Source organism: Lontra canadensis, unplaced genomic scaffold (assembly GCF_010015895.1).
Source record: "Lontra canadensis isolate GAN:19392208 unplaced genomic scaffold, GSC_riverotter_1.0 scaffold113, whole genome shotgun sequence".
NCBI classification, from domain to species: domain Eukaryota; kingdom Metazoa; phylum Chordata; class Mammalia; order Carnivora; family Mustelidae; genus Lontra; species Lontra canadensis.
The window spans coordinates 5,350,843-5,378,548 of record NW_022631107.1 but is presented as its reverse complement, the minus strand read 5'-3'; the positions used below and the strand labels follow the sequence as shown (position 1 = coordinate 5,378,548).

The following is a 27,706-nucleotide window of genomic DNA, read 5'->3' as shown; positions in this document are numbered from 1 at the left end:
CAAAAATTCTCACCAAAATACTAGCCAATAGGATTCAACAGTACATTAAAAGGATTATTCACTACGACCAAGTGCGATTTATTCCAGGGCTGCAAGGTAGGTTCAACATCCGCAAATCAATCAATGTGATACAACACATTAATAAAAGAAAGAACAGGAACCATATGATACTCTCAATAGATGCTGAAAAAGCATTTGACAAAGTACAGCATCCCTTCCTGATCAAAACTCTTCAAAGTGTAGGGATAGAGGGCACATACCTCAATATTATCAAAGCCATCTATGAAAAACCCATCGCAAATATCATTCTCAATGGAGAAAAACTGAAAGCTTTTTCGCTAAGGTCAGGAACACAGCAGGGATGTCCATTATCACCACTGCTATTCAACATAGTACTAGAAGTCCTAGCCTCAGCAATCAGACAACAAAAAGAAATTAAAGGCATCCAAATCGGCAAAGAAGAAGTCAAACTATCACTCTTCGCAGATGATATGATACTATATGTGGAAAACCCAAAAGACTCCACTCCAAAACTGCTAGAACTTGTACAGGAATTCAGTAAAGTGTCAGGATATAAAATCAATGCACAGAAATCAGTTGAATTTCTCTACACCAACAACAAGACAGAAGAAAGAGAAATTAAGGAGTCCATCCCATTTACAATTGCACCCAAAACTATAAGATACCTAGGAATAAACCTAACCAAAGAGACTAAGAATCTATACACAGAAAACTATAAAGTACTCATGAAAGAAATTGAGGAAGACACAAAGAAATGGAAAAATGTTCCATGCTCCTGGATTGGAAGAATAAATATTGTGAAAATGTCTATGCTACCTAAAGCAATCTACACATTTAATGCAATTCCTATCAAAGTACCATCCATTTTTTTCAAAGAAATGGAACAAATAATCCTAAAATTTATATGGAACCAGAAAAGACCGCGAATAGCCAAAGGAATATTGAAAAAGAAAGCCAGAGTTGGTGGCATCACAATTCCAGACTTCAAGCTCTATTACAAAGCTGTCATCATCAAGACAGCATGGTACTGGCACAAAAACAGACACATAGATCAATGGAACAGAATAGAGAGCCCAGAAATAGACCCTCAACTCTATGGTCAACTAATCTTCGACAAAGCAGGAAAGAATGTCCAATGGAAAAAAGACAGCCTCTTCAATAAATGGTGTTGGGAAAATTGGACAGCCACATGCAGAAAAATGAAATTGGATCATTTCCTTACACCACACACGAAAATAGACTCAAAATGGATGAAGGACCTCAATGTGAGAAAGGAATCCATCAACATCCTTGAGGAGAACACAGGCAGCAACCTCTTCGACCTCAGCCGCAGCAACATCTTCCTAGGAACATCGCCAAAGGCAAGGGAAGCAAGGGCAAAAATGAACTATTGGGATTTTTATCAAGATCAAAAGCTTTTGCACAGCCAAGGAAACAGTTAACAAAACCAAAAGACAACTGACAGAATGGGAGAAGATATTTGCAAACGACATATCAGATAAAGGGCTAGTGTCCAGAATCTATAAAGAACTTAGCAAACTCAACACCCAAAGAACAAATAATCCAATCAAGGAATGGGCAGAAGACATGAACAAACATTTCTGCAAAGAAGACATCCAGATGGCCAACAGACACATGAAAAAGTGCTGCATATCACTCAGCATCAGGGAAATACAAATCAAAACCACAATGAGATATCACCTCACACCAGTCAGAATGGCTAAAATTAACAAGTCGGGAAATGACAGATGCTGGCGAGGATGCGGAGAAAGGGGAACCCTCCTACGCTGTTGGTTGGAATGCAAGCTGGTGCAACCACTCTGGAAAACAGCATGGAGGTTCCTCAAAATGTTGAAAATAGAACTACCCTATGACCCAGCAATTGCACTACTGGGTATTTATCCTAAAGATACAAACGTAGTGATCCGAAGGGGCACGTCACCTGAATGTTTATAGCAGCAATGTCTACAATAGCCAAACTATGGAAAGAACCTAGATGTCCATCAACAGACGAATGGATAAAGAAGAGTGGTATATATACACAATGGAATACTATGCAGCCATCAAAAGAAATGAAATCTTGCCATTTGCGATGACGTGGATGGAAGTAGAGGGTATCATGCTTAGCGAAATAAGTCAATCAGAGAAAGACAACTATCATATGATCTCCCTGATATGAGGTAGAGGAGATGCAACATGGGAGGTTAAGGGGGTAGGAGAAGAGTAAATGAAACAAGATGGGATTGGGAGGGAGACAAATCATAAGAGACTCTTAATCTCACAAAACAAACTGAGGGTTTATGTGGGGAGGAGGGTTGGGGGGGTGGGGTTATGGACATTGGGGAGGGTATGTGCTATGGTGAGTGCTGTGAAATGTGTAAACCTGGCGATTCACAGACCTGTACCCCTCGGGATAAAATATATGTTTAAAAATTAAAATAAAATAAATAGTTAATGATAATCACATGAGAGTGCAGAAACAAAGAGTGCAGAAAAAACTGGAATGGATACTTTTTAAAAAAATTTTTAAATCAGTTTATTGATGCAGTAACACAACACACCTGCCTCCCTGATACTACTACCACCCCTCTTATCATGCCTAGTTCTCTTCTCCTTTCCTGCTTAGAAAATCTTTTCAGTAAAAACAGAAAAGGGTAGGCTCCTACTACATCTCCAGTCCTGCCTTTAGGCCCTGTGAGGCAGGGTATAGGACTTACTCAGAAATGGTTCGAGAGAGAGAGGGCAGGTGGGAATCACCATATTCAATCAGCCAGAGGCTTCCTGTACCTAAAAACAGATTCCCTCACAACCCCCAGTCCTTGAGTTGCTATTCCTCCTCCTGTCTTAAAATGTTAAAAAGGAGGACATGAGGACTGGGCCACAACCAGGAGCAAGTACTCCCGGAATGATTTGAGAATTGTAATTTGGCTAGTGTTTTTTAAGGTACAGGTCACCCAAAATGGTATCATGCTTAGCAAAATAAGTCAATCAGAGAAAGACAACTATCATATGATCTCCCTGATATGAGGGAGAGGAGATGCAACATGGGGGGTTAATGTGGTAGGAGAAGAGTAAATGAAACAAGTTGGGATTGGGAGGGAGACAAACCATAAGTGACTCTTAATCTCACAAAACAAACTGAGGGTTGCTGGGGGGAGGGGGGTTGGGGGGGGCTTATGGACATTGGGTAGGGTATGTGCTATGGTGAGTGCTGTGAAGTGTGTAAACCTGGAGATTCACAGACCTGTATCCCTGGGGGAAAAAAAAATATATGTTTATAAAAAATAAAATTAAAAAAAAAAAACCCTAAGTGCATGAAAAGTAGAACTACCAAGGGAGCCCCCTCTGGGTGGCTCAGCTGGCTAAGTTTCAGGTCCTGATCTCAGGGTCCTGGGATGGAGCCCCATGTGGGGCTCCCTGCTCAGCAGGGAGACTGCTTCTCCCTCCTCTTCTCCCTCCCACCACTTGTGCTCTCTCTTTCTCTAGTAAATAAATAAAATCTTAAAAAAAAAAAAAAAGAACTACTAAGGGAGAAAACTGATGTTTACCTCTTGCAAGGTTGGTTCGCGTCACACGCTCGTACCTTCCCTGACAATTCAATACTGACGTTCGGCATCGTTCATCTCGGCACGGTAATATTAACACTGTTGAATTCCACTCGCCACTGTGCTGAAATATTAAGATGTCAAATGGGTTAGCTTGAACCATATAATTTTTGTAGGTCAAATACGGTCACAAGGCAGCCATTTCGTAGGATTCAATCTACTAAGTGGCCTTTCCCTTAGAGGAACTTAAACATGAGTTGGGAGGCAGGAGACTAACTTATCAATGGAGGCAAAATGATTAAGAAGCCTTTGTTTTGAAATCGGTAAGACGTATTGTCAGGAAAGCCTTCAGGTTTTTTTCTGGCTGCCTCCATGCAGGTGAGTCTTTTCCACTAGATGAACCACAGTGGAAAGCAACTCAGTGACCGTGAGCAACTCAGTTTTATCCCCAAATGTTCTTTTGCTGCCTTGACTATCCACCTTTTTCCTCGGTTGACTCTGGAAATTTCCATCCTCCACCCTCACACCACCAAGATTCATGCCACGGTAGACGTTTTGCAGAGCACGCCGACTCTCTGAAGGCAAGTCCCCAAGAAGAGTTAATAGGGTTGCTGCGGCGTCCCTGGTCCAAATACGTAGCTTCCCGAAGTGACTGCTTGAGGGGACGCAGGGCTCACTTAGAAAGCTCTGGTTGTGTTTATTTTAAAATCATACACATTACTTTAGAGTCACACCTTGTAAGACAGGGCTCAGGGTCTCCAGAGTCCAGAGGGTGGCATTTCGTCCCTCCTGTCTGAAATTCAACTGATTTAATTTCATATTGCACTTGAGTGGCTGTGATCTCGCAGGTTCTTTTTCAGGTTCTAGAGAGACTTAACGCTGGGTCACCTGTTAGGGCTTTTTGAGGGGTTAGGGGCATTACTAGTGTAGTAATTACAATGCTCTTCAGATAGTTTTTGTCCTAACTACCGTTGATTTTTTTTTTTTTTATGATTTTTTTTTTTAAGATTTTTTTTTTTTTTGACAGAGAGAGATAAAGTGAGAGAGGGAACACAAGCAGGGGGAGTGGGAGAGGGAGAAGCAGACTTCCCGCTGAGCAGGGCTGTATCTCAGGAGCCCAGGATCATGACCTGAGCTGAAGGCAGATGCTTAACCACTGAGCCACTCAGGCACCACCCCCACCACTACCTAGAATCACACAGATTCTTTCCTTGTTGCTTTGTTTGAGAGTGGTTTTCTATTCTACGGAGTAGAGAAAAATCATGACTTCCTTGACACTGTTAAGTAAAAGATCAAAATTAGTCCAAATGATGCTGAAATTCAGGGAACAAAACTTCCGGTCTCAGTCCTGAATGGACTTTCTGTGTTGCCTTGGGCAAATGTATTAACTTCTGGCAATACTAATTTCTTCCTTGGGAAAATGAGGGCTTTATTAAAGTGGATAATCTCCCAGGCTGAGTCATCTGCCTAAAACAACATGGGTCTCTGTAAAACCTTAGCTATTGTTAAGCTTTTATTTAAATTATTCTATAATCTGCAAACATTCACTTTTGTAAGGAGGAAAAGAGAAGATAGCTCAGAAATAGGTTGGTAGGAAAATCCAGGTATTAAAATGTGTTTGGTAATTGGGTTATGTGCAAATCATTTAGATTTGACTCTTCTTTTTGAGATATTTTCATTTTTATAAGAAAATACTGTAACCAGAGGGTTCTCGAGATCCTGTCACCCAAACTTTCTCAGTTCCTTTATACATTTGAAAATTGGGACTCATGGAAACAAAAGTAGTCATTTGTACTGGAAAGTTTATGGTCACCTTGAGGTTCTTTTTGTGGACGGAAATTGATGGAAATTGTTGAGATGCCCCTTTTCCTGTCTTGATTCCGAGCTGAGCATTTAGACTCATGAATGGCATTTGCAGAAGTTTGGGCACTAATTTATGTTCAGGGCTAATGTGAGTTAGAATTGTCCAGTGTGTCATCTTGGGCACGAGACATCTGTCAGTGCCCTGGCCTGACTTGCTCCAGTGTGGGTCTGGACTTTGAGCAAAGATTTGCTCCCCAGGGAGGAGTGGGCTCGACAATCCTTGCTGGGGACATGCTGCCACCTTGTGGTCAGCTGTGGACCTCAGCACTGGGCATTGTCCCCTAAGCCCAGGTTCTTCTAGGCTGAGCCCAGGGTGGAGAAGCAATTTATGGCAGGCATTTCCAGGCTTCAGGATGACCAACATATTTCTGTGAGTTCTGTATGTTATTTATAGACTCTTTTCTTGGTCATCAAATATTTTCATTGCATCCTAGCCCCCAAAGAGAGCCAATATTCATTTCATTCTTTAAAGTGCTCATGTAGCTGATGGGATGGCAGAAATGGAGAAAAGTTTGTGTTGGAAATGTCTTGGTTCTGGACCTAAATCGATTTGGGCATCAGGCAAGTCCTGGAGTTGAGTGGCCAGGTTCTTCCTGGTTCTGCAGATCAAACTGTTTACCTCTGGACAGACACCGTCCCCGCCCGCCCCCCCACCCCCACCACTCCTCTGTCCTTAACTAAGAGCTACAGCATTTTACTGGGGCTGCCACTTGTCTGTTAGTGTCTGTTACTGCATATCACAACAGCTGTCTGGGGTAGATACTATTTTTATCCTCCTTTTATAGCTTTATGGAAATTCAGAGACACTAAGTAACTTGTCCAAGGTCACTCAGGTGACACAAGGTAGAACTGAACCCCAAACATAAGTAACACATTTCCCCACTATGAACCCCTCCTTAGTGTCTGTGAAATGAATTAAAACACCTCCTTTCCTGCACACAAAGCAGATGTGAGATCAAGAGAGATGAGGATGCAAATGAACTCATTTTTGCAATGAAAGAAGATCTCTCCAGATGTTGGTTGACATTCTAAAAAGTTATCATTATTACTCTTATGAGGCATGCTGTTGAGATTATTGCTAACTGCAGGAAAAGACTGTCTATTTCCTAAATGGAAGAGAAGAGTGACTTCTTGGAGAGAAATAGGCACATGGATTAAGGAGTTCCTTGCAGTAGCTATTAATACTGTTCCTTAATCCTCTTGTTTTCTCATTTGCTTCATGGTTTCAGATGAAGCTGATCCTAATTAGAGATTCTATTTGTGGGAAGTGAATTTATTTGTAAATTCAATATGTAAATGAAAAGGCTGGCTTTGCACCATTGGGGAAGCTAGACCTATGTGATCAAGTTTTGAGGTTTTGGCCTGTTGCTAGGAGAATTGGACAGTTAATTTAAAATAAAGGAAGGAATAAAAGGGGCAGTTATTCTCGCTAAAGGATACAGAGGACTTCGTTTTGTGTTCTGTGTTGGTGGGACTTGAGTTCCTTGGAATGACTACATATCCTGCCCATAGACCCTTCTCAGTCTGCTTTCCCAATGGAAATGCAGTATGTGTAGCATGAAAATAAGTAATGCTCTGAGCCACCAAACAAAAAGCAACACACTCTTCTTTTCTCAAAGTCAATGTTGGGCTGTCGGGAGCACATACGAGCAAAACCTAGCTGTAAAGTATAAAGGGACCCCACTGGATGCAAAGTCCTTAACCATCTGGTTTAGCACCTACTTACCACTCATTGTCCACACACTGCTCTCACAAATCATTCCTCCAACAGGATAAATCCACAAAGAGACCCACGTTTGACGAGCAAGTCTTTGGGGGGCAGGATCCTGCTTGGAAGGCTGTCAAATCAATAGAGCAGGCATGAGGGGCGCCTGGGTGGCTCAGTGGGTTAAAGCCTCTGCCTTCGGCTCAGGTCATGATCTCAGGGTCCTGGGATCGAGCCCCGCATCAGGCTCTCTGCTCAGCGGGGAGCCTGCTTCCTCCTCTCTCTGCCTGCCTCTCTGCCTACTTGTGATCTTTGTCTGTCAAATAAATAAATAAAATCTTAAAAAAAAATAAAGCAGGCATGAGGATCCATCAGAGATTTTGAAAATAGATCCCTATGGCGTCAGGGCTGCCTGTCTTGCTGCCCCTGGCAAAGGGATGGCATGCTGGGAACCACTTGGGTTTGCTCTAGGAGATAGAAATTGCTGACATTTACCACTTTGTGTTCACAGTTGGGACACATGACCCACAAGTTAAATATCTACACTTTTGGTCCCTGTGTTTTATGGGTAGATGAGTACCCTATATAGCTGATTTTACTATCTACCTGCATTGTATATTCAGAGATCTACAGGGACTAGAAGTAGAAAAGACACAGGTTGAATTCCTCACCCAGAGCGCGCGCACACACACACACACACACACACACACACACACACACACACAGTTTTTAATAGGTTTTACGTAGCCTGTAAAATTTTAATTTATATAACTTTAAGGATGTGTTGAAGGAGAAAATAACCCCCAAATAAAGCTGAATGGGGTATGTGAAAAGGGGGACATATCAATTCTGCCCATTTCTTATTGGTGCTGGTGCTGGTGGTAGACAGCTTGGATCTGGGTGAAGTGTATAAGAACTTGGCCTTTTAAAGCCCCTTCTTATCATACCACGTGTTACTTCTTTAAGTCCTACCTAGCTAGTGTTTGTGGGGAATGGGAAAGGGAGCATTCAGTCTAGTGATCTATAAGCCTGTACACAGGGTGATTTCAAATTATCTACACTTTGATTCTCCCAGCCTGTATTGAAGAATATCATGAAACACATTGTTTCTCCCATAAGGAAGTTGTTACAGTGTTGTTAATTATATTACATGATGAATGTCCTCTTTATGAAGATATTAGGATGAATTAATTTGTTCACAACATCAGGAACAGTTGTGTTTCTCCTGGACAATTAAAAAAAAGAAACCTTGTGACACTGAGAATTGTGTCCTTAAAAATCTTACTGTCACATTAACCACTATAAGCCTGAAGCTAAATTTACAACTCATTCATAGCAAATATAAAGACTCTACGGTACATATTTTTTGGTTAAGTTTATTTCTGACTCTTAGTACGTTTCTATCCCCCACCCCTACCTTCATTTATATTAGAAGTAAAAATGAGGTTTGGCTCTGAGGAATGGAAAACCCAAAATACCAGTGACATAACCAAGATAGAAGCTTCATTTTCTCTTTGGTAAAACTCTGAGTTGGTGGTCCAGTTTTGGAATGGCAGCTCTATGATCAGGAACCCAGACTTGTAATGTGTTTCTCTGTCATCCTCAACACACAGCTTCCATCTTATGGCACAAAATGGCTGCCCCAGCACTCACCATCATGTCTGCATCCAGGCAGCAGGAAGAAGAAAAGGGACACAACCAATCCTCCCTTTTAAGGATACTTTCTGGAAGTTACACACACACACACACCTTCCATTTAGGTCCCATTGACCAGGCCCTAGCACATGACTTCACCGAGCTGTAAGGACAGCTGGGAAATGTCGTTAGCCATGTCTTGTAGCTAAAAATGAGGAAGGGACGATGAGCCATTTGGGAAACAAGTAGTAGGCCATGGCAGGTGGATCTATTTGCAATTTAGATTCCTTGCTGGATCTTTCTGAATCACTTTAAATTGTCTCCATTCTGGGGGAGGGGCAGTTATAAGTAAATGAAGGAATAAATAAGCTTACCTTCCTTAGAAGGCAGGTCGATCTTGTTATTGTTTCTGTTTGACATGTCTCAGAATCTCAGAATGGGCTCCTAGATGCAATGGAGTTCCTTAACTGTTTCTGTGGATCCCACTTTGAGACGCTCAGATGACTAAGTGTCTGCAGGGGTAGCGCTGGCGAGCTCAGGGTATTCTTTTTGTCTCTGAAAGCCTAACGAGCAGTAGACATTCACCTGCACTGAGGCTGTAAAAGAAGATCCGTTTCCTGGGACACCTGGGTGGCTCAGTTGGTTAAGCAGCTGCCTTTGGCTCAGGTCATGATCCCAGCGTCCTGGGATTGAGTCCCGCATCGGGCTCCTTGCTCTGCAGGGAGCCTGCTTCTCCCTCTGCCTCTGGCTGCCATTCTGTCTGCCTGTGCTCGCTCTCTCTCCCTTTCTCTCTGACAAATAAATAAAATTAAAAAAAAGGAAAGATCAGTTTTCTTTGATATGAAGTGAATTTTTAGTTTTTTAAATTTATTTATTAATTTTTTAATTTTTTATAAACATATAATGTATTTTTATCCCCAGGGGTACAGGTCTGTGAATCGCCAGGTTTACACACTTCTCAGCACTCACCATAGCACATACCCTCCCCAATGTCCATAACCCCACCACCCTCCCCCGGTCCCCCTCCCCCCAGCAACCCTCTGTTTTGTGAGATTAAGAGTCTCTTATGGTTTGTCTCCCTCCCGATCCCATCTTGTTTCATTTATTCTTTTCCTACCCCCCAAACCCCTCATGTTGCATCTCCACTTCCTCATATCAGGGAGATCATATGATAGTTGTCTTTCTCCGATTGACTATTTCGCTAAGTATAATACCCTCCAGTTGAATTTTTAATTTTTATCAGTGCAATAGCTTAATGTGCTTCTCTCTGCCCATCAGGTTGGGGATTTTATAAATCTTTGGTAAAAGAGGGGAGCATCTTGACATGCAGTTACAAGCAATTCCTTTGGCAGACAAATATCTTTCAAACAGCGCAGCTCTTGGGGTGCAGTAGGGATGAAGAACGTGATGAAAGGATTCCGAATAGAGAAAAGATCTTGGGTGCTGCTCACTGCCCTTGTCATCTTGCCGGGCAACGTTGAAGTTACAGAGCTCCAAGACAGCAGCATCTTTCAGACTTGAGCGTGCATAGGACTTGAGGGACATTGTTAAAACTGCAGATATCCGGGACCCACCCCCAGAGATTCTGAGCCGGTAGCTTGTAGCTCGGGGACAGCATTTGGACAAATACTGGGCTAGAGGATGCTGAGTGTCTGAAGTTCAATTTTTCTAAATGGAGTTGATTCAACTTTCCTTTGAAAAAGAACAAGTCATTAAAGAAATGCAGAGTTTGCTTTACATACTTAATTTTCTAGATTTCTAAAGGGACCAGCCGTTCTCCTCCCCCCTCCCTCCCCCCTTCCCCCATCTCTTTTGTGAAGCTGGACCCTCAGACCCATGGAACACAATAGAATTCCTGCCTAAAATGTTAATGATTCGATGAGGGGCCTTTAGTACTTGCTTGTAGCTCTTGGACACCTAATGGGCCAGGCTCCAGTGGGCTTGGAGAAAGCACCCTTAAGTCGCTCCTCACCATGGCAACCAGTACACACTGACCTGTGTCCATCAGTTTCTGGGCTTGCGACTCCAGAGGGTCACCAGGAGGAAGCTGCTGTTGATTTTGGCATTCTAGGTGCTCTGGAAACAGGGTGTTGCTCCCAGGCCCTGACTTCTCCCCCTCTGCAGTTTCCTGGGTGCAAAGCCGTTTAGATTCTGGGAGTTGGGGACCTGAGAGAAAAAGGGTGTGTGTCGGGGGGAGGAGGGATTTGGGGGCATGAGCTCTTGGGGGCAGATGTGTGTAAATTGGAGCTGTCAGTTGGGCCAGCAAGGAAATAAGAAGTATGAATCTTGGGGAAGGGAACAAAAGCACAGTCATAAAGACAGCTTGAAATTTAGGCCAGGAGGGGAATTACATACAAGTTCTTCACTTTATGTGAAATATCCAGACACAAGGAGAATTGATCACCTTTGCCTTTGAGTGTTTGTGGGGGTTATGGTAAAATTCTGATTAGAAGGAGAGAGGGATGGCAGCCTTGGGTTTTTCCCAACATTTTAGTATGAAATTTTTTTTCAAACATACAGCAAACTTTCCCTCAGTCAACACATCTTATTTTTTGGAATAACTTTGATTTTAATGTCATGATTATTATTTCTTCCTTTATTTTATTACAGTTGTGGTGTTATTCCACTCTTTTCATTTGTCCTGATTCACCCAAAGCCATCATCTTTAGTGATTATAACAAGAACATGATGGTAACAACAGAAAGAACTACCGTTTATTGAACATAATGACAAGCACAGCGCTAGCCACTTTTCTTATATGACCATCTCATTATTTGTCAGAATGAGAAGGAGGAAAATTATCCCTTTTTTAATGATAGGGAAATGAAGTCTCAGAGATAAGTGGCTGAACTAAAAATCAAATCCGGTCTTACCTGACATTGTGCCTTGGCAGGCCAGTTTCGGGAGGCAGTAACTGCCCTTGAGATTCCCTTTAAACTGGGTTAGTGAAAAATTCACTAAGATCATCTCAAACCTACCATCAAGGTCATTGATAATACCATTTTCCAGTGTAAAGGAGTCTATAGTTCAAAGTATAATGGAAAAGCTAATCTTTGAACTACTGTAATAAGCAAACTCTCTGGGTATCTACTTTTCTTTGCACAAGAGTGAAGGAGGCAATATTTTTCTTCCCTTCATCATCATTACTGAAATTCATTGAGTTTTGCTATGGGCCAAACATTCTACATTCATTTAAATCTTAAGGCTAGTGCTCTGGGCGTAGGTAATATAATCTCCACTTTAGAGATTGTAGGGGAGGGAAACAACTTTTCCTTTACCCTCTTAGGTTCTGTAGTTGGAGCCCATGAATTAAACTTAGATTAACAAGAGAAACAGTTTATTCTTTCCGCTGCTGGGGGACTCAAAAGAAAGACATGAAAACACAAAGAAATGGTTTGACCTGGGGTGGTACCATTTTAACCAAGAGTCACCAATTGTGCTGTAAATAGACAAAGGAAGGGAGTACATTGTGGGAAGGAAATTGGCAGTAAATTGTGCTTCTGGGGGCAGTAAGTTGTGGAAAGTACATATATGGGAGAACTAATGGAGGGAAAGAATTCTTCAGGAAGATTTGTTACACGGACTCAAGTTGTTGCCTTCCCCACTGATGAAAACCATCTTCAATGATTGAGTTGTGCTCGTTTTATGGATTAGGACAAAGAGACATCTTTACAAATGGTAGTTAATGCTCTGCTTTTAGAAAGCAAGGGGGAGGATTGGAGAGCTAATTGCTTTCAGCTCAAAATAGTCCTTATACTAAAGTGACATCTTTTGGGGTAGCATACTTTGATCGCCCTCAAATTCAAACAGTTGATCCCCACTGGAGTAGATAGACCAATGGAACTGAACAGAAAGTCCACATATACCTCAAAAAATGGAGTTTTGTTATGTGATTGAAGTGGCAACTCAAATATATGGGGAAAATATAAATGGCCAGCATTCAATAAGAAATGTTGGGACATGGTTTTGCTTGGCAAAAAGTACCAAAAAAGTAAAAATACAAATGACAGTATTGGGGAGATATCACAGACCATTCATATCACAGACAAGAGGTTATGCTCCCTAATAGATAAAGAACACCTACAAATGTCTGAGGAGAAGAAAACCTACCAAACAGAGAGATGGATGAAGGATAGGAAGACATTATTTATAGAAGAAATGCAAATGGCTCTTAAACCCTCAGAAAGGTACTCAGCCTCATTTAACAGAAGCAATGTAAATTGAAACAACACCAGATGCCATTTTCTTTGCATTGTGCAAAAATCCAAAAGTTTAATAAAATACTGCATTGTGTTTGGCTGGTGAGGATATCAATCAGTCTAATCTCCATGGAGGGCATTCTGTCAGTATCTTTCAAAATTTTAAATGTATATGCCCTAAGTTTCAGCAATGCCATTTCTAGAGATTTCTCCTGCAGTTATACTCACAGATGTGTAAAGTGACCCATGAAGATGCTATTTACTGCAGCTTTCTTTTTTCTTGTAAAATATGGGATACAACATAAATAGAAGACTACTGAATAAATAGTAGTAAATCCATAAAATGCACAAAAGAACAAAATCTGTAGGTAGTGATTTAGAAAGAGCCCTAGGATACATTTTTAAGTGAAAATGAGCCAGGTACAGAACGATATGCATAATATTCTACCATTTGTGAATCATGAGTACATGATTCTGACACCTTCCCCTCTCCTAGCAAAGAAGGATCCATGGCTGGTCTCCTGGGCAGCTGGAGGAGATAGAACACACAATTCTGGGTGCTGCTTTTGCTGGGGAAATTGTTGGTTCTCCCCTAACCGGGTGACCAGATCCAGGACCTCAGGGACCTCTACAGGGCTCACCGCTCCCCCTCGCCATCAGCATGCTCATATCCAGTTGTACTGGTGGGAACCATACGTTTTGACTCTTTGTAGACTAGGACTTCTTTCCTCCTGGGGTCGGGGTGGTGTGCGGGCTAAGGATTGTTGGGAGGTAGCATTCATGCTCACTTTCAGTTTATTCATATCCCGTTAGTCGGTGTTGGCATTATAAAAGCTCACTGAAGAATTAGAGAAATGACTTTCAGTTCCAAATTTGGGACTAGAAAATTTGTCTTTAATTAGATAAAGATATGGGGCACCTGGATGGCTCAGCCATTAAGTGTCATATCCTGGAATCCCAGGGTCAAGCCCCACATTGGGCTTCCTGCTCAGCGGGGAGTCTCTTCTTCCTCTGCCCCTCACCCTGCTAGTGTGTTCTTTCTCTCAAATAAATAAATAAAATCTTAAAAAAAAAAAAAGATAATGTTGTATGTCACTTACCTAGGGCTTTTACAAAGTGGTTACCAGTGATTAGTGTATGACATCTTGACAAGCCCAGGCTTGCTTTCATGTTTCAACTACCTTCTCGATGGCTAGCAGAACCTGGGATTTTGATTACATGTAGTCTAGCTTTGTACTGGAAATATATAGTCCATTCAAAGATTGATCATTTGACTTTGCCTTGAGGCTTAGCATAAGACAGAAAGCTTTCTGTTGGGACATAAATCTCTATGTGTTTGTAGCATTTTTGAATGTCTTACAAAGCAGTCATTGTGAATTTGTGCCAAGAGTTGACTACAAGAATGTTTATTGCAGGGGCGCCTGGGTGGCTCAGTGGGTTAAGCCGCTGCCTTTGGCTCAGGTTATGATCTCAGTGTCCTGGGATCAAGTCCCGCATGGGGCTCTCTGCTCAGCAGAGAGCCTGCTTCCCTCTCTCTCTCTCTGCCTGCCTCTCTGTCTACTTGTGATCTCTCTCTGTCAAATAAATAAATAAAATCTTAAAAAAAATGTTTATTGCAAATGTGTTACTAATGAAAAATGGGGAACATCCACTGTGGCCAGTCATAGGAGACAGATTAAATTACGGTACGGTCATATAATGGATGCTCTGCAGCTACTTAAAAATGATGAGATAGAAGAATATTTAACAACATGCAAAAGTGTTCAGCATATATTAAGGGGGGAAAATCTGGCCTCAAAATAAATCACAATAGTGATCTCATTTTAAAAGTATTATACACATAGACCCTGCATGGCTATAACTACAGATTATTAGCATTTGTTATGTTTTTGTGATATGGGTGAAGGTTTTATTTTTTCTTAAGATTATAACTATTTTTCTAAAACAAATACAATTGACTACTTTTGCAATAAAGCCTCTCATGAAAGCTATTATGAGACGGGATAGAGGCAGAAATGCCTGTGAGTGCCTTTTCCAATTAGCTGCATTGGCTGATAGAGGAACCCGCCTCTGGAGCCGGAATCTCTGCTTTGTCCTTTCCGGGCCATGTGTGAGCTATCTGGATCTCTGCCCTGTTCCTCGCTATTGCTGGCTGGACAGTGTCTGGGCTGCTCAGTGCCCCTGAGCAGAGACCCTTGTGAAAATTTCTAACCTGATTGAAACTCCCTCCAAGCATATTCCTGGTATTTCTACTCAGAATGAGGAGAAAACGTTTAAGAAATTAATTTTCAGGTCATCTAGAAGACCAGCTCCCTGCCAATTTCAGGTGGAATTTGATCGAATTCTTTCTGAATACTTCAGTAGCTTTTGAGAAAGAACTTTCTTGAGTGTCCAGCTGCAGCTTCCCGGGAGCACGTGGGGCTTGTTTGAGAACGCTGGAGTCCGTTGCTATGGAAACAGCAGTCAAGTCAGATTGCCACAAGAGGACCTCTCCCGAGTCCTCAAGAACATACTGTTTCCTTCTGCTTGGTTTAAGGAGACACAGAAACCTTCGCTTTCTGAATAACCTGTTTCCATGGCCAGACTGATGAACGGATGGTCAAAGGGAGCAAATAATTCTTAACCGTTGATGATGTCCTTCTCAGAGAGATCAGATTGGATTCTGATGGGTGAATTCTAATAATTAGAGTCTTTGTTTTGCACAAGTGCTTTTAAGAACTGGTCGGCCTTTCCCATCAGTGGGATTAAATTTATTACAGCTCCCAAGTAACAAAAATTTCAGCTAATGGTTGCTTCTGTACCTTGCAAGCTGTTGGAGCCAAAAATCTGTTATGGTATGATCAGAGTTCACCTTGCATGTTCATTGGGCTTTCCTACAGTACTTTCAAACTTTAAAGTGGGTTTTTTTTTTTAACATTTCTTAAATATTTTTTTTATTTATTTTTTAAATCATTTTTTAAAATTTATTTTCAGCATAACAGTATTCATTGTTTTTGTACCACACCCAGTGCTCCATGCAATCCGTGCCCTCTCTAATACCCACCACCTGGTTCCCCCAACCTCCCACCCCCCACCTCTTCAAACCCTTCAGATTGTTTTTCAGAGTCCATAGTCTCTCATTGTTCACCTCCCCTTCCAAGTTCCCCCAACTCCCTTCTCCTAACTCCCCTTGTCCTCCATGCTATTTGTTATGCTCTACAAATAAGTGAAACCATATGATAATTGACTCTCTCTGCTTGACTTATTTCACTCAGCATAATCTCTTCCAGTCCTGTCCATGTTGCTACAAAAGTTGGGTATTCATCCTTTCTTATGGAGGCATAATACTCCATAGTGTATATGGACCACATAAGATTTATTTATTTTAGGGAGAGCGTGTGCGTGAGTAGTGGGGTGCAGAGGGAGAGGGAGAGAGATAATCTCAAGCAGACTCCCCACTGAGTGCAGAGCCTGATGCCGGGCTCAATCTCATAACCCTGAGATCATGACCTGAGCTGAAGTCGAGTCGGTTGCTTAACCCACTGAGCCACCCAGGTGCCCCAAGGGAGGTGTTAAGTGCTTTACATGATCAAACTCATTTAATTCTTATAAAAATATGGGGGAGGAAATAGGTTTATTTGCATTTTACAGATGGGGAAAATGAGGCATAGAGAGTTATGTAAATTTCTAAGGTAATGGAAGTAGAGTCTAGGGCCAGGGTTTGAACCCTGGCAGCTCATCTCCAGGTCTGAACTCGTAGCTGCTGAAACGTACTCCCATCCTCATCAGAAGGAACAACTGGGTTGTTGTTTTTCATTTTCTCTAAGAGCTTTTCCAGAATAGCAGAACAATTGCTCAGTTAAGCAGAAAGAATCTGGTTACTTAAAATACATTTATTTATGTTGCGCATTAGGATGCTTTTAATGGTTCCATTTAGCGTCAACACAGAACACACTACTAAATTGCAGCTTAGCCTTGCAGAATATCCAGAAGGCCAGTCTCCTGAACTTGGTTTCCTATCATTGTACAACACAGTGTTACAAGACAGGCAAAACCACGTACCCCATGTTGTCAAGAAATGGAATGTGAAAGTGATTCAGGCGTCCGGCTTGAAAGAAAACTCATTCAATTTGGTTTGTTATAACTCACTGTAGTTTGTTATATAAAAAGAAAACACCAAAGTGCACACTGTGGCTGACTATGGGGCATAGAGAGAGATGGGAGGAAGATTTCCAATATCTCAGTTATATACTGGGATATCACTTGCAATTTTTATTAGGAGCATGCGTTTTTCGATGAGACTGTAGAAAGTTGACCCGATGAACTTTTATTTCTTATGTGAAGGTGAGCCATTTTGCAATGTTCATTTATTCATGGAATGAACAACTATTTCCTGAATGCATACTAGATGCCAGGTGCTAGGTACTAGAAATACATAGGAGTTAGTAGTCTAGTGGTCAGACAGACATAAGGGCAAACAGTTATGGAATGAGGTAGATACTTTGCAGTTGAAAGGATTCTAGAGTAGACCAGGCAACACTGTTCCCAACTCTACTTATAGCCATAGTAATCTATGGGTTTGGTGGCTCTATGTGACTGGGGTGCGGGATGGCTGGAGGAGATGGAAGTATTTCTGAATGACCTAGGATTCTACAATTCTCTCATTTTGTGGAAATGACTGGAAGCATGCCCAGCACATGGAAGATGGAGGGCTGATTCTGCATGTTAACACAGGGTCCAAGACATCAATTTTTCCCTAATCCCAGTGTCTCATGGCAAACTGGTTGGTTGTCATTTGCCATAGGACTACATTTCAAGGTTGTCATTTAAATGCCTTTCTCTGTTACATGATTCCAGGCTATTTCCCTGCCTCTCAGAAACGTGTCCTTCCACTTTGTAAAAGGCTTAATGGGTAAGAGGGGCTGGCTTGATGCAGATTTATTGTCTACTTTCTAGAGTCCCTTGAAATGAAAATGCCAAGTAGTCCACGAAGGACCCGGGTTGAAATGACCCACTCTACATCCAGAGGTCAATCGCGTGGCCTTTGTGATAGACAAGAAAACATAACTGCACTAAGCGTATGCTGCCTTTAGATCCAGAAAAAGAATGGGTACCTGTATACTTTCCTTCCTGCTTGAGCTTAAAGCAATTTTTAAAATTAAGTAACAGGTTGTAAAAAGTAGCTTTTCTCAGGACCATATGGCTCATTAGCGCCGTATGGTGCACCTGGACCAGACATTTCTTTCTTAAGTCCTGTGTTCCTGCCTGTTTAAAATGTGAATGATTGCCTCCCCCGTCCCTGCCTCCAGTACATGGAGGGTAGTTTAATCCTTCCTGGCACACGGTGTCCTTCAATACCTTCTTTACAATCATGCCTGGTTTGGGAATTGTTCTGTAATTGGAAGTCAGCTTCACTGGGCGAATGCACACCTTAAGCTCCTCACAGTGTCCTATCGGCCTAATTAAGCTACAGAACTATTAAAGCAATTATTTGGGAGCACTTGCAAAATGAATGCATGATGGTAATCTGTGTAGTTATAGAGATCCCACTCAGATCTAAGTGCTTGGGTGTGTCGATTTTACCAATGGAAAAAAAAATCGAAGTAAATTCTCCATACCCCAGGACTACAGTCTATTCTTTGCTGAGACTGTAAGGCCTCTGCAGGGTCAGAGAATTTGATTATAACCATAGCTTCTGGATTGGCAACAGAAATGCCATTTCTGGCCCCCTCTCCTTTTACAAGCCAGCAGAAAACAACAGAGAGAATAAGAAGCAGCAAAGCAAACTTTCATCTTGATTAAAAATAGGAAATATTCATATCTGGACCCATAATACTGTGTTTAAAAAAGGTCTTTCGGGCTATTGGAAACTGTACTGGTGTGAAGACAAACATTTCAGATTTCTTGGGCGGTGTAGGCAGAGCGCAGAATTCTTCAAAAGGGATGTCACAGCCTTGACTTGAAACAAGCTCAGGGTGCATAGATCTATAGCAACATGCTGTCAGCACCGAGTGACCTCAGACCACGATTAAACAAACATATAGGAAGCACACAGGCACCCCATCTTTGCCACCTCAGAAAACCATGGGTAGGTGGGTGTAGGATAAACTGAGGGGAACAAACAGCCCCCCAGGTTTTATGTTTGCTGAAGAAGAAGGGAGATGTCACCATGTACCCAGAACTCCATTGAGTAGTTTCACTGGGAGGAGGGAAACTTTCAGCCAGCCCAGAGCCATTCATCATTCAGAGCGGCTTGGTAAGGTTTCTGGACACAAGAGGCCCAAAGTGATCACCTCATTCGTCCGGTCTGCACCCTTACTATTCTTTCTCATATGGTTCAAGAATAACATGCCCTCCTCAGCTCAAGGATAGAAAATATTAAAGAAGAAATCAGCATGGGATTTATGTGAACATGTTGCATTTGAAAAGAAATACCACATATACACACAGAGGTAGAGGAATAAAACACATTAGAAAGATTATATCACAAAACAGGTAAAAATTAAGACAATGTATATTAATACCAAATATACACACACTCACTTCAGTTCACCTAGGAAACCACCTTATAGAATTGCACTGTCTGAATCGGTAGCTCCTAATAATTGAATTATGGAACTATTTCCTATGTGCAACTGAGGAACTAAAATTTTAATTTAAAACCGATACTCATTTCAGTTTTTGGAAAGCGTTTTAGTGTGTTTGGAACAATTTGGGCACGTGAATTTACTTTGCAACTGTAACTTTTATGAAATCTAAATACAGAGCAAGTATTGCCAATGAAAATGTGTCTTAAGATATGCTCTAAGTATAAAATATGTACTAGATTTTAAAGTTCAGTTAAAAAGAATATAAAATAATTTATTGAAATGATAATATGGTTATAAGGGGTGAAATAATATTATTAAAATTAATTTTACGAGTTTCTTTTTAAGTTTTTGAAGTGGCAACTAGAAATTTTTAAATCACATGTGACTTGCATTATATTTCCATCAGATAGCACTGCTATAGAATAAAGCCACCAGGTTGTGAAATAAGTGGGCAGGTATATTCAAAGTAGCCAAAACCAAAGCAAAACCCCAAAAAGTGGGTGCTTGTCCTTAGAGGAATGGATAATACATACACATAATATGTCAGAGACTATTATGAAGCCTTTGAAAAACACCGCTTTGCCAGTGGACTTGAATATCATGAAGAATTGTTATAGAAGAAAAACAGACTGCAGAGAAATGTGAGTCATCCCAGAATATCCCAGTATGATAAAACAACCATACCAATCCTCAATAGCATATGTTTATAAAACATGACCTGAGCATGAAAAAAAAAGTACAGAAAGCTATATGTCAGATTATTTAACCTGGGTTACCTATATGTGGTGGGCCAGGGCCAGGGAAGGGAGGGAAGCGAGTAGAATATACAATGTTTAACTCCCTCCCTCTCCCAGCATATATTATGACTTGGTAGAAATGTCCAAGGTATGTTGCCAAGTGAAAAGAAGTTGTACGTGATATTTAAGTCGATTCATTCTAGTTCTGTAGAAGAAACAAATCCTCCATGCTCTTACATATGTTTGAAGAAAGGTGTGTGTGTGTGTGTGTGTGTGTTTGTGTGTGTGTGTGTGACTTTTTACTAGAAATGGATATTACTTTCTGCAGTTGAAAAAAGAAGGAAACTTAAAAACAGGACAGTAATTATTAAGTTTTCCTTGAAATAAAAGAGCCCAGAGAAGAGCTACAAACTTCCAAAGAACAGTAATTGCAACAGACAGAATTTGAAAATGAGTTGGTTACAGAAGCACATTAGAAATAGCACAGAAATCCTCTTAGAGAGTCTCAGGTATAAAATAAAATAGATGTAAAGAATTAAAAAGAGAAAAATGAATTAGAAAGAGAATAGCCCTAGCAGACCAACGAAAACCAACATATGAATAACCAGCACCATGGCATGCTATTGTCACAGGCTTTTCTGAAGGTTGACACAAAGAACATAGAGAAAAGACATGTAAATATACTTTCCTAAAATAAAATCTAAACATTGGAAGGGCACATGAATTCCAAGAAAATTTGATACAAATGATCAATAGAAATATCCTAGTATATTGTACTTTAGAGAAAAAGCGTCCTTTGGGCATTTAACTTCATCCTTCTCCTCTGCTGCCACACACACACACACACACACACACACACCAGCTATTTACATATACATTTCAAAAAACTGTGCATGAACAAGAAAGAAAACATAACTAAAATAAGTTACCTAAGGTATTCCAAAACTTTTTCACATTTTTTTTTCTTTCTTGTGAATCACCTGTTGACTCAGTCATTGGTGTTTGTGTTTTCTCACACAATGTGGTCTTTGGGCTATTAAGAGAATTGGTGATGAGCATTTCATTAAAGAGCACCCTGCCATTGTCTCCAGAATTTTCTTTTGACACACATTATATCTCAGAACCCATTAAGGAAGGTTCTTCTCTGATTCCTACTAAGCAGCTTTGATGCTGATGCTTTCCTAGTCAATGGAAGTATCGGTGGAAGGTTTCGGATCTCAACCAGGACTTATTTTTTTTCTTCAAATGGTCTTTAAGTGACTTTTTGACCAAAAGGTAGTGCCATTTTCCAGTCCTGTCAGCAGGAAGAGAAACAAATCCTGCATGAGTAGGCTTTCTGTGATAGAACAGGTTGACTCCTTGAAGGGAGAAATGAATATCATGTATCCATGTACTTTATCATGTTGTTTCTTCAAAATACTCACTATCCTTCCCTCAGACATGATAATTCATCCATAGCCATTGATATCATGCTTATTATATGATTGATTAGCTTTGGGTAATGGAATATAGTAGAAGTGAAAGGTCTTTCCTAACAGAAGTTTTAAGAGCAACCCCACCCCCCCCCATAGTGGCTGCTGCTTTAGCCTGGGTCCTGGAAGTAGAGACGACATGAAATACAGCCAGAATTGACCCTCAGTAAGCATAAGGTACAAGGAAAAAATAAACTTGTAAGTCACCAAGGTTTTTGGCTTATTTCTTACTGCAACAAAATTTAGGGTCAGCTGACTGGTATAACTCTCTAAGCATACAGGATTTCAAACTTGGTTTTAGACTGATCTAAATGCTCTCCTAAAAGACTCCTGATTTCTGTAGGACTTCCTCAGGGCAGGCCATGAATGGGTAACAAATGACTGATCCTTCCCCTTGTGAGATTCCTGGCTACTTCAGGTCAGCCAGGGTGAATGCACTGACCTCTCCTGAGATGTTCTGGAAGTGAGCCGCTCTGAGTGTGGCTGAGCCGTAGCCCCACTGTGGTGAGCCATCACTGATACCTGCATTCTGGTAACATGTTGTAAAATTGTAGGGTCAGAAAACATCTTTGGGACTGGAGGCAATAGCCCATCTTGAGATATCACAGTAGTTCTCAGTGGGGACGAGTTTGAGGAAGGGAGGGAAAGAGAGAAGGACGATGCTGGAGATCTGAAAGGTTCACTCCCATTTTTCTCTTTCCAGTTAAAGCTGACTCCATGATGGAAATAGCCATCTGTGAAGAATAGTGTTTTTTTTTTTTTTTTTTTTTTTTTCCACCCCAAAGCAGGAAATTCAGCATCTGTACCTAAAGTTCCATTGGAGGAGAAGGCGAACTCAAAGTGCATCAGGGATCCAAGTGCAGTTCAGCATTGGTGGAGCCAACAATGTGCAGCAGCCCCGTAAAGAAGACAAGCTGTGGTTTCCTCCTGGGATGACGTCACCAGGGCTGTTGACAATAGTGCTGGTGGAAAGCAGGATAAAACAGTTAGTTGAGCCTCTGAAGACAGAAGTGGTAGATGGGCAGAAGACACATTAAAAATAGCATAGAGCGGGAAGCTGATTTCCTCCCCACTTTCAGGTTAGGGTGGGTTAAGGACAGAGGTCCCAGAGAATTAGTTTTGACTCTCAAATTCTGTCTGGCCTCAAGGACTCCCCCCGTTTCTTCCAGAATAAACCAAGAATCAATCCTCATAAAGCACTAGCACATTAAGAAAGGCAGATGGGGTAAGGGGATTGGTTTTGCAGATAGAAAGCGTACAGGGCGGGAGGCGCCAGTATGGGTCACGGGCCCCTGGTGGCCCCTCATGCGCTGGAGCACCACTATCACTATCACCATGTTGTCGGGACAGCCTGCATGGCTTGGTGCCCTTGAAAGGGTGGTGGTACCAACTAATTAATTATTGAGCACGAGTTAAGGGCATAGACTTTGGACAGAAAGACGTAAATTTTCTATCTTGATTGTGCTTGCATTCATTCTGCTTGGGAAAGTGGGATAGCCTTCTCAAGGCCTGATTTTATTGAACACCAAAAGAGCAATAGTTCTTAACTTCTATGGAGGCTTTGGGGTTTAAATGAGCTAATTCACGCCAAAGGCCTATCACAAAGCTGGGGGCATAAGAAATGCTTGTGTAGCACTTGCTAGTTAGTATCATATTTCCTAGTCTCAGCTGAGAGAGGTCAAGACCAAAGGTGGTTTAGAACCATTGCAGAAGTTCTTCTTTTTCTCTTTTTAAAAGATTTATGTTTTTATTTGAGAGAGGGAGAGTGTGTGAGTGTGAGTGAGGGGAGGGCACAGGCAGAGGGACAAGGAGACTCCCCGCAGAACAGGGAACCTGATGCGGGGACTCAATCTCATGACCCTGAGATCATGACCTGAGCCAAAGTCAAGAGCCAGAGGTCCAACCAACTGAGCTGCCCAGGCTCCCCACAAGCTCTTATTATCGAACGCAGAGTTATAAAAATAAGCGGATGGGGTCTGTATGCCTAATTTGTTTATTAATAATGGCTACGAAGAAGTCAGACTCAAGAGCCCAATACCTGTTCAGTAGAGTTCGACAACAAGTTATCACATTGGATGTGTTTGCAGGTGGATTGGAGTTGAAGGCATTCTCTAAAAGGTGATAGCAGTCGAGGTCTACAGGGGTGCTGGAGAGTATCCCTGGAAGTGAAATAGAGTGCCCTCCGCTTTAATAACCAACAACATCACCAAGCCCTCTTCCTGTTCTTAACTTCTTCACCGTGCTCTGCACGTTTCACTTTATAATATACACAGCAGCTCTGCTTCTTGGCTCCCCGCAGCAGCGATGCTGCCTCTGCAGGGTGGGGGGCACAAACCCCTGAAAGCTGCCACTCTGTGGGCTCCGGGACACAGGACACAAGGGACAGCCTGCAGTACCTGCAATGCAGGCTGTCATGAAGCAGGCGACGGTCCCCGCGATCAGCGCTCTCACTGCCCCTGTAGCAATATCGTGCTTTCTGGAAGGAGCCATGGATGCTAGGAGACATGGAAGTAGGAGATTAATGTTGAGGTCATTGACTGGGAATTCCAAATTCCCCACCTCTGAGAACTGTTCCAGGGCTGGGCGTCTCAGGTGAGAGACTTTTTTTTTTTTTTTTCCAAATTCACTGGGAAAGTCAAGATTCAGGGGCTTCGTGATGAGCTCCACATCCAGAGTTCTCTGGTGGGGGGAAGAAGGGAGGAAATATGTCCACACCAGAAGGTCCAGAAGCTTCCCTTTTCTGCAGAAGAAGCAAGTTCTCCATTTTATTCTAAGTTTCACCACTGTGTCTGGAGGGCACGGCCAGGCAGATGGATCTCAAAGTGGGACGCAAACATCTCCAGCTTATCATCACCAGCTACTTCTGTGCCTATGGCTGACATCACTCACTAATCACAACATTTCCCTGCTTGCCCTTGGCCTCAGAATCCTTCTCCAGGTGGCCTTTTTAAGTCCACTGGAATTGGCATGCACAGTGAAATCTATGCGTCGTCGCTGGGTAGAGAAGCACTGGTACATTTGAACAAATTCTTCCTGACGTTAGCTGGGGTTACATAAGAAAACTATATTGTAGAGCAGGAATAAAAAAAAAAAAGACTTCAGAGCATGTACTACTGTCACAGGACCTTTTTTTCCCCCGGACGCCAATAATGTTACAGAGAAAGATAGAGATCGAAAGTATGTTTATGTCACATACGTTGTTGAAGAATATTCTTTTCACTTACTGAGTCCACCAATCACTATTCCTAGGGAACCAAAATTAGCAAAGCCACAGAGAGCATAGGTGGCAATTGTCTCCGAACGAATCTGTAAATAAGCACAAACACACAGAAGTATACATGGTGCGACTCAGCTTCGTAAGTCTGACATCCTAACCAGGCTTCCTTTTCTGACTATGGAATTGATATGGACAAGTGAATGTGCAGTGCATGGTGTCAAACACCTGTTATTTCCTAGACCACCCCCGTCCCTCTTTTTTCCATCTTCCCTTGAATTTGGAGAGAGGGAAAGGGATTGTGCGAATTTGGAGACTCTACAAAAGAGCTGGGACCACTAGTCTTAGTCTCTACAGATGCTACTTTCTGCCCAATGATAACTCCTAACATTCATGGCCACTTGCTATCATGTGCCAGGCACAGTGCTAGTCCACTGAGGATATCAGATTGGTCCCAGAAGCTACTCACATTACATTTGTTGGATAAAGGACTTATCTAGGATGTATAAAGAGCTGTTATAATTTGATAATAAGACAAACATCCAATAAAAAAATGGCTAAAGAGATTTCACAAAAGACATTTAAATGGCCACAAGCTCATGAGAAGGTGTTCGACATCATTCGTTTACCAGGGAAATGCAAATCAGAACAATAACGTACCACTACACATCCATGAAAATGGCTAAAAAATGGACAATACCAAGTGTTGACAAGGATGTGGAACAACGGGAATTCTTGTATGTTGTTGGTGGGAATATAAAGTGACACAGTCTGTTTATAAAGTACAAACATACTTGGCAGTTTCTTATCAAGTTAATAGACACAGCCAGTCTCACCCAGCAATAACACTCTTTGGAATTTTCCCAGGAGAAATAAAAGCATATGTCCATAACAAGACTGTACTTGAGTATTTATGGCAGCTATACTCATAATACCTTCAAGCTAGAAACAACCCAAATGTCCTGAGACAGACAAATGGATAAACAAATTATGGCTATCCATAAAATAGAATACTACTCTGCAGTTAGAAGGAAAATGCATGCAACAATGTGAATGCTAAGTGAGTCCATTTGCCTGAAATTTTACAAGCAAAAGTAATCTATAGTGAACGAAAGATCAGGCTGCCTGGGAATGATGGGGTGGGTAGGGATATTGTTGACTGTAACCGGCCATGAGAGAAATTTCCTAGGTGTGATAGAAAAGTTCTATGTAATCATGGAGGATGAGGTTACACAGGTGATACATTTGTCACAACTTGTATATACAACCAAAAAAGGGCCTTTTTTGTACGTAAATTATACTTCAGTGAAAAGGAATTATATTAGTAAAAAGGAAACTCTTAGGTATCATAAAGGGTTCCTTTCATTCTGGCTATGGTGTGTGCTTGCCTTTCTTTGGTCTTCAGATCTAACCATCCCTTAGGAATATTAGGTGGGAGAATGATCATGGGCAGTAGGAAGATGGGAGATGAATTTGTAGAAGGAAGAGCATGGCCCTCCAGCTCTACTCTGATGCCCAAGAGGTGTTGCTTGGCCCAGATAGTTCTTTCTCAGGTTGAGGGACTGACTATAGGACACTCAAAAGTTTCAGTGGACTTTGTTGTTCACCAGAAACTCACCCAATCTGACAAAGGCACCCACACAATTGAGGCAATAATTTTCTTTTCTAAAACCCTGAAAAATCTCTGATTTGGTTTAAAGAACCAACCAGGAAAATATGACATTCAAAATTAGTAGTGCCTTTTTATCCCCCAACTAACTGGATTTTTAAAAGCTCACATTCGAGACTCAAGTGGCCACATAAATTTTTTTGTTGATTATAAGGCCTCTCTTCTCTTTCATGGTTTTCTCAGAACGCCTTTGTTGATATTTTCAATCAGCGTGCATATAGCAGGCAGGAAAAAAAAAATCATGTATTTGAGCAATCCGCTGTTTCTGGAAAAGCTCATCCTCATTCCCAGCGCTCTCTAGTGCTTTTCATTTAGTTCAATTGGCTTTAAAAACAGGCAGGCTTATTAAGAGACCGTGGGGAGGGAGATGGCACAGAGCACTTGAGATTCCTCTTTCCTGTTTCTGGGGATCTGTGGGAAGGGGATACACAGATGTGGCCATGTAGGGTTTTATAATAAGAGGAAAAGGAGGCAAAATGATGCTACTTTGCCTTTTCCCATACATGTACAAGATTACATGACGAGAACAGCTCCACCATACTGGGAAATGAATAATATATCATACAGCTCTCGTAGCTCCTGAGCAAAGACGCTGTGTGTTCAAGGACAGTCTTCGCAGCACTGCTTCCAATGGCAGGAAATTGGTAACAGTGTCCATCAACAAGAGACGGGTTAAAATACACAATGGCGTGTTCATACTAGAGAATACGCTTTCACAGATACTGAGGGTTAAGAGCATACTCTGGTACAGGGAAAAGAGCTGAGTGGCAGAGAAATAAGGAGGAAGGCTTACTTTTCCCTCTTGCCTTTTTGTACCTTTTGAATTCTGGACCATGATATGTATACATCAAGTGTAAACAAACAAACATGCAAAGTATTATTTTTATGCTAAGAAAGAAAAGATGACGGAGTAGCAAAGAGCTCATTCTGTGGGCAATGTGCTCCATACATAGTCTGACCTGGACAACATTGGGTTTTGCTTCAGAGACACAGATCTTATGCTTCGGTCATGTGGTCCCTTTTCCGGGAGATGCTACGACATTCCCACCACTTGTTGGTGGGTAAACAAAAATTGCA

General features: G+C 41.6%; 1 protein-coding gene across 1 annotated transcript in view; it reads right to left on the bottom strand.

The window, feature by feature from the left end:
* Window positions 1-21,511: 21,511 nt before the first annotated feature.
* Window positions 21,512-27,706, bottom strand: part of SLC28A3 (solute carrier family 28 member 3) — a 54,731-nt gene continuing 48,536 nt past the window's right edge. Inside the window, exons 15-19 of the mRNA XM_032840499.1 lie at window positions 24,971-25,052; window positions 24,143-24,241; window positions 23,785-23,905; window positions 22,553-22,708; window positions 21,512-21,568 (exon numbers count right to left, since the gene is read on the bottom strand). Of these exons, the coding sequence (XP_032696390.1) occupies window positions 22,582-22,708; window positions 23,785-23,905; window positions 24,143-24,241; window positions 24,971-25,052 (429 nt within the window). The 3' untranslated portion in view covers window positions 21,512-21,568; window positions 22,553-22,581. The remainder of the gene's footprint in view (window positions 21,569-22,552; window positions 22,709-23,784; window positions 23,906-24,142; window positions 24,242-24,970; window positions 25,053-27,706) is intronic.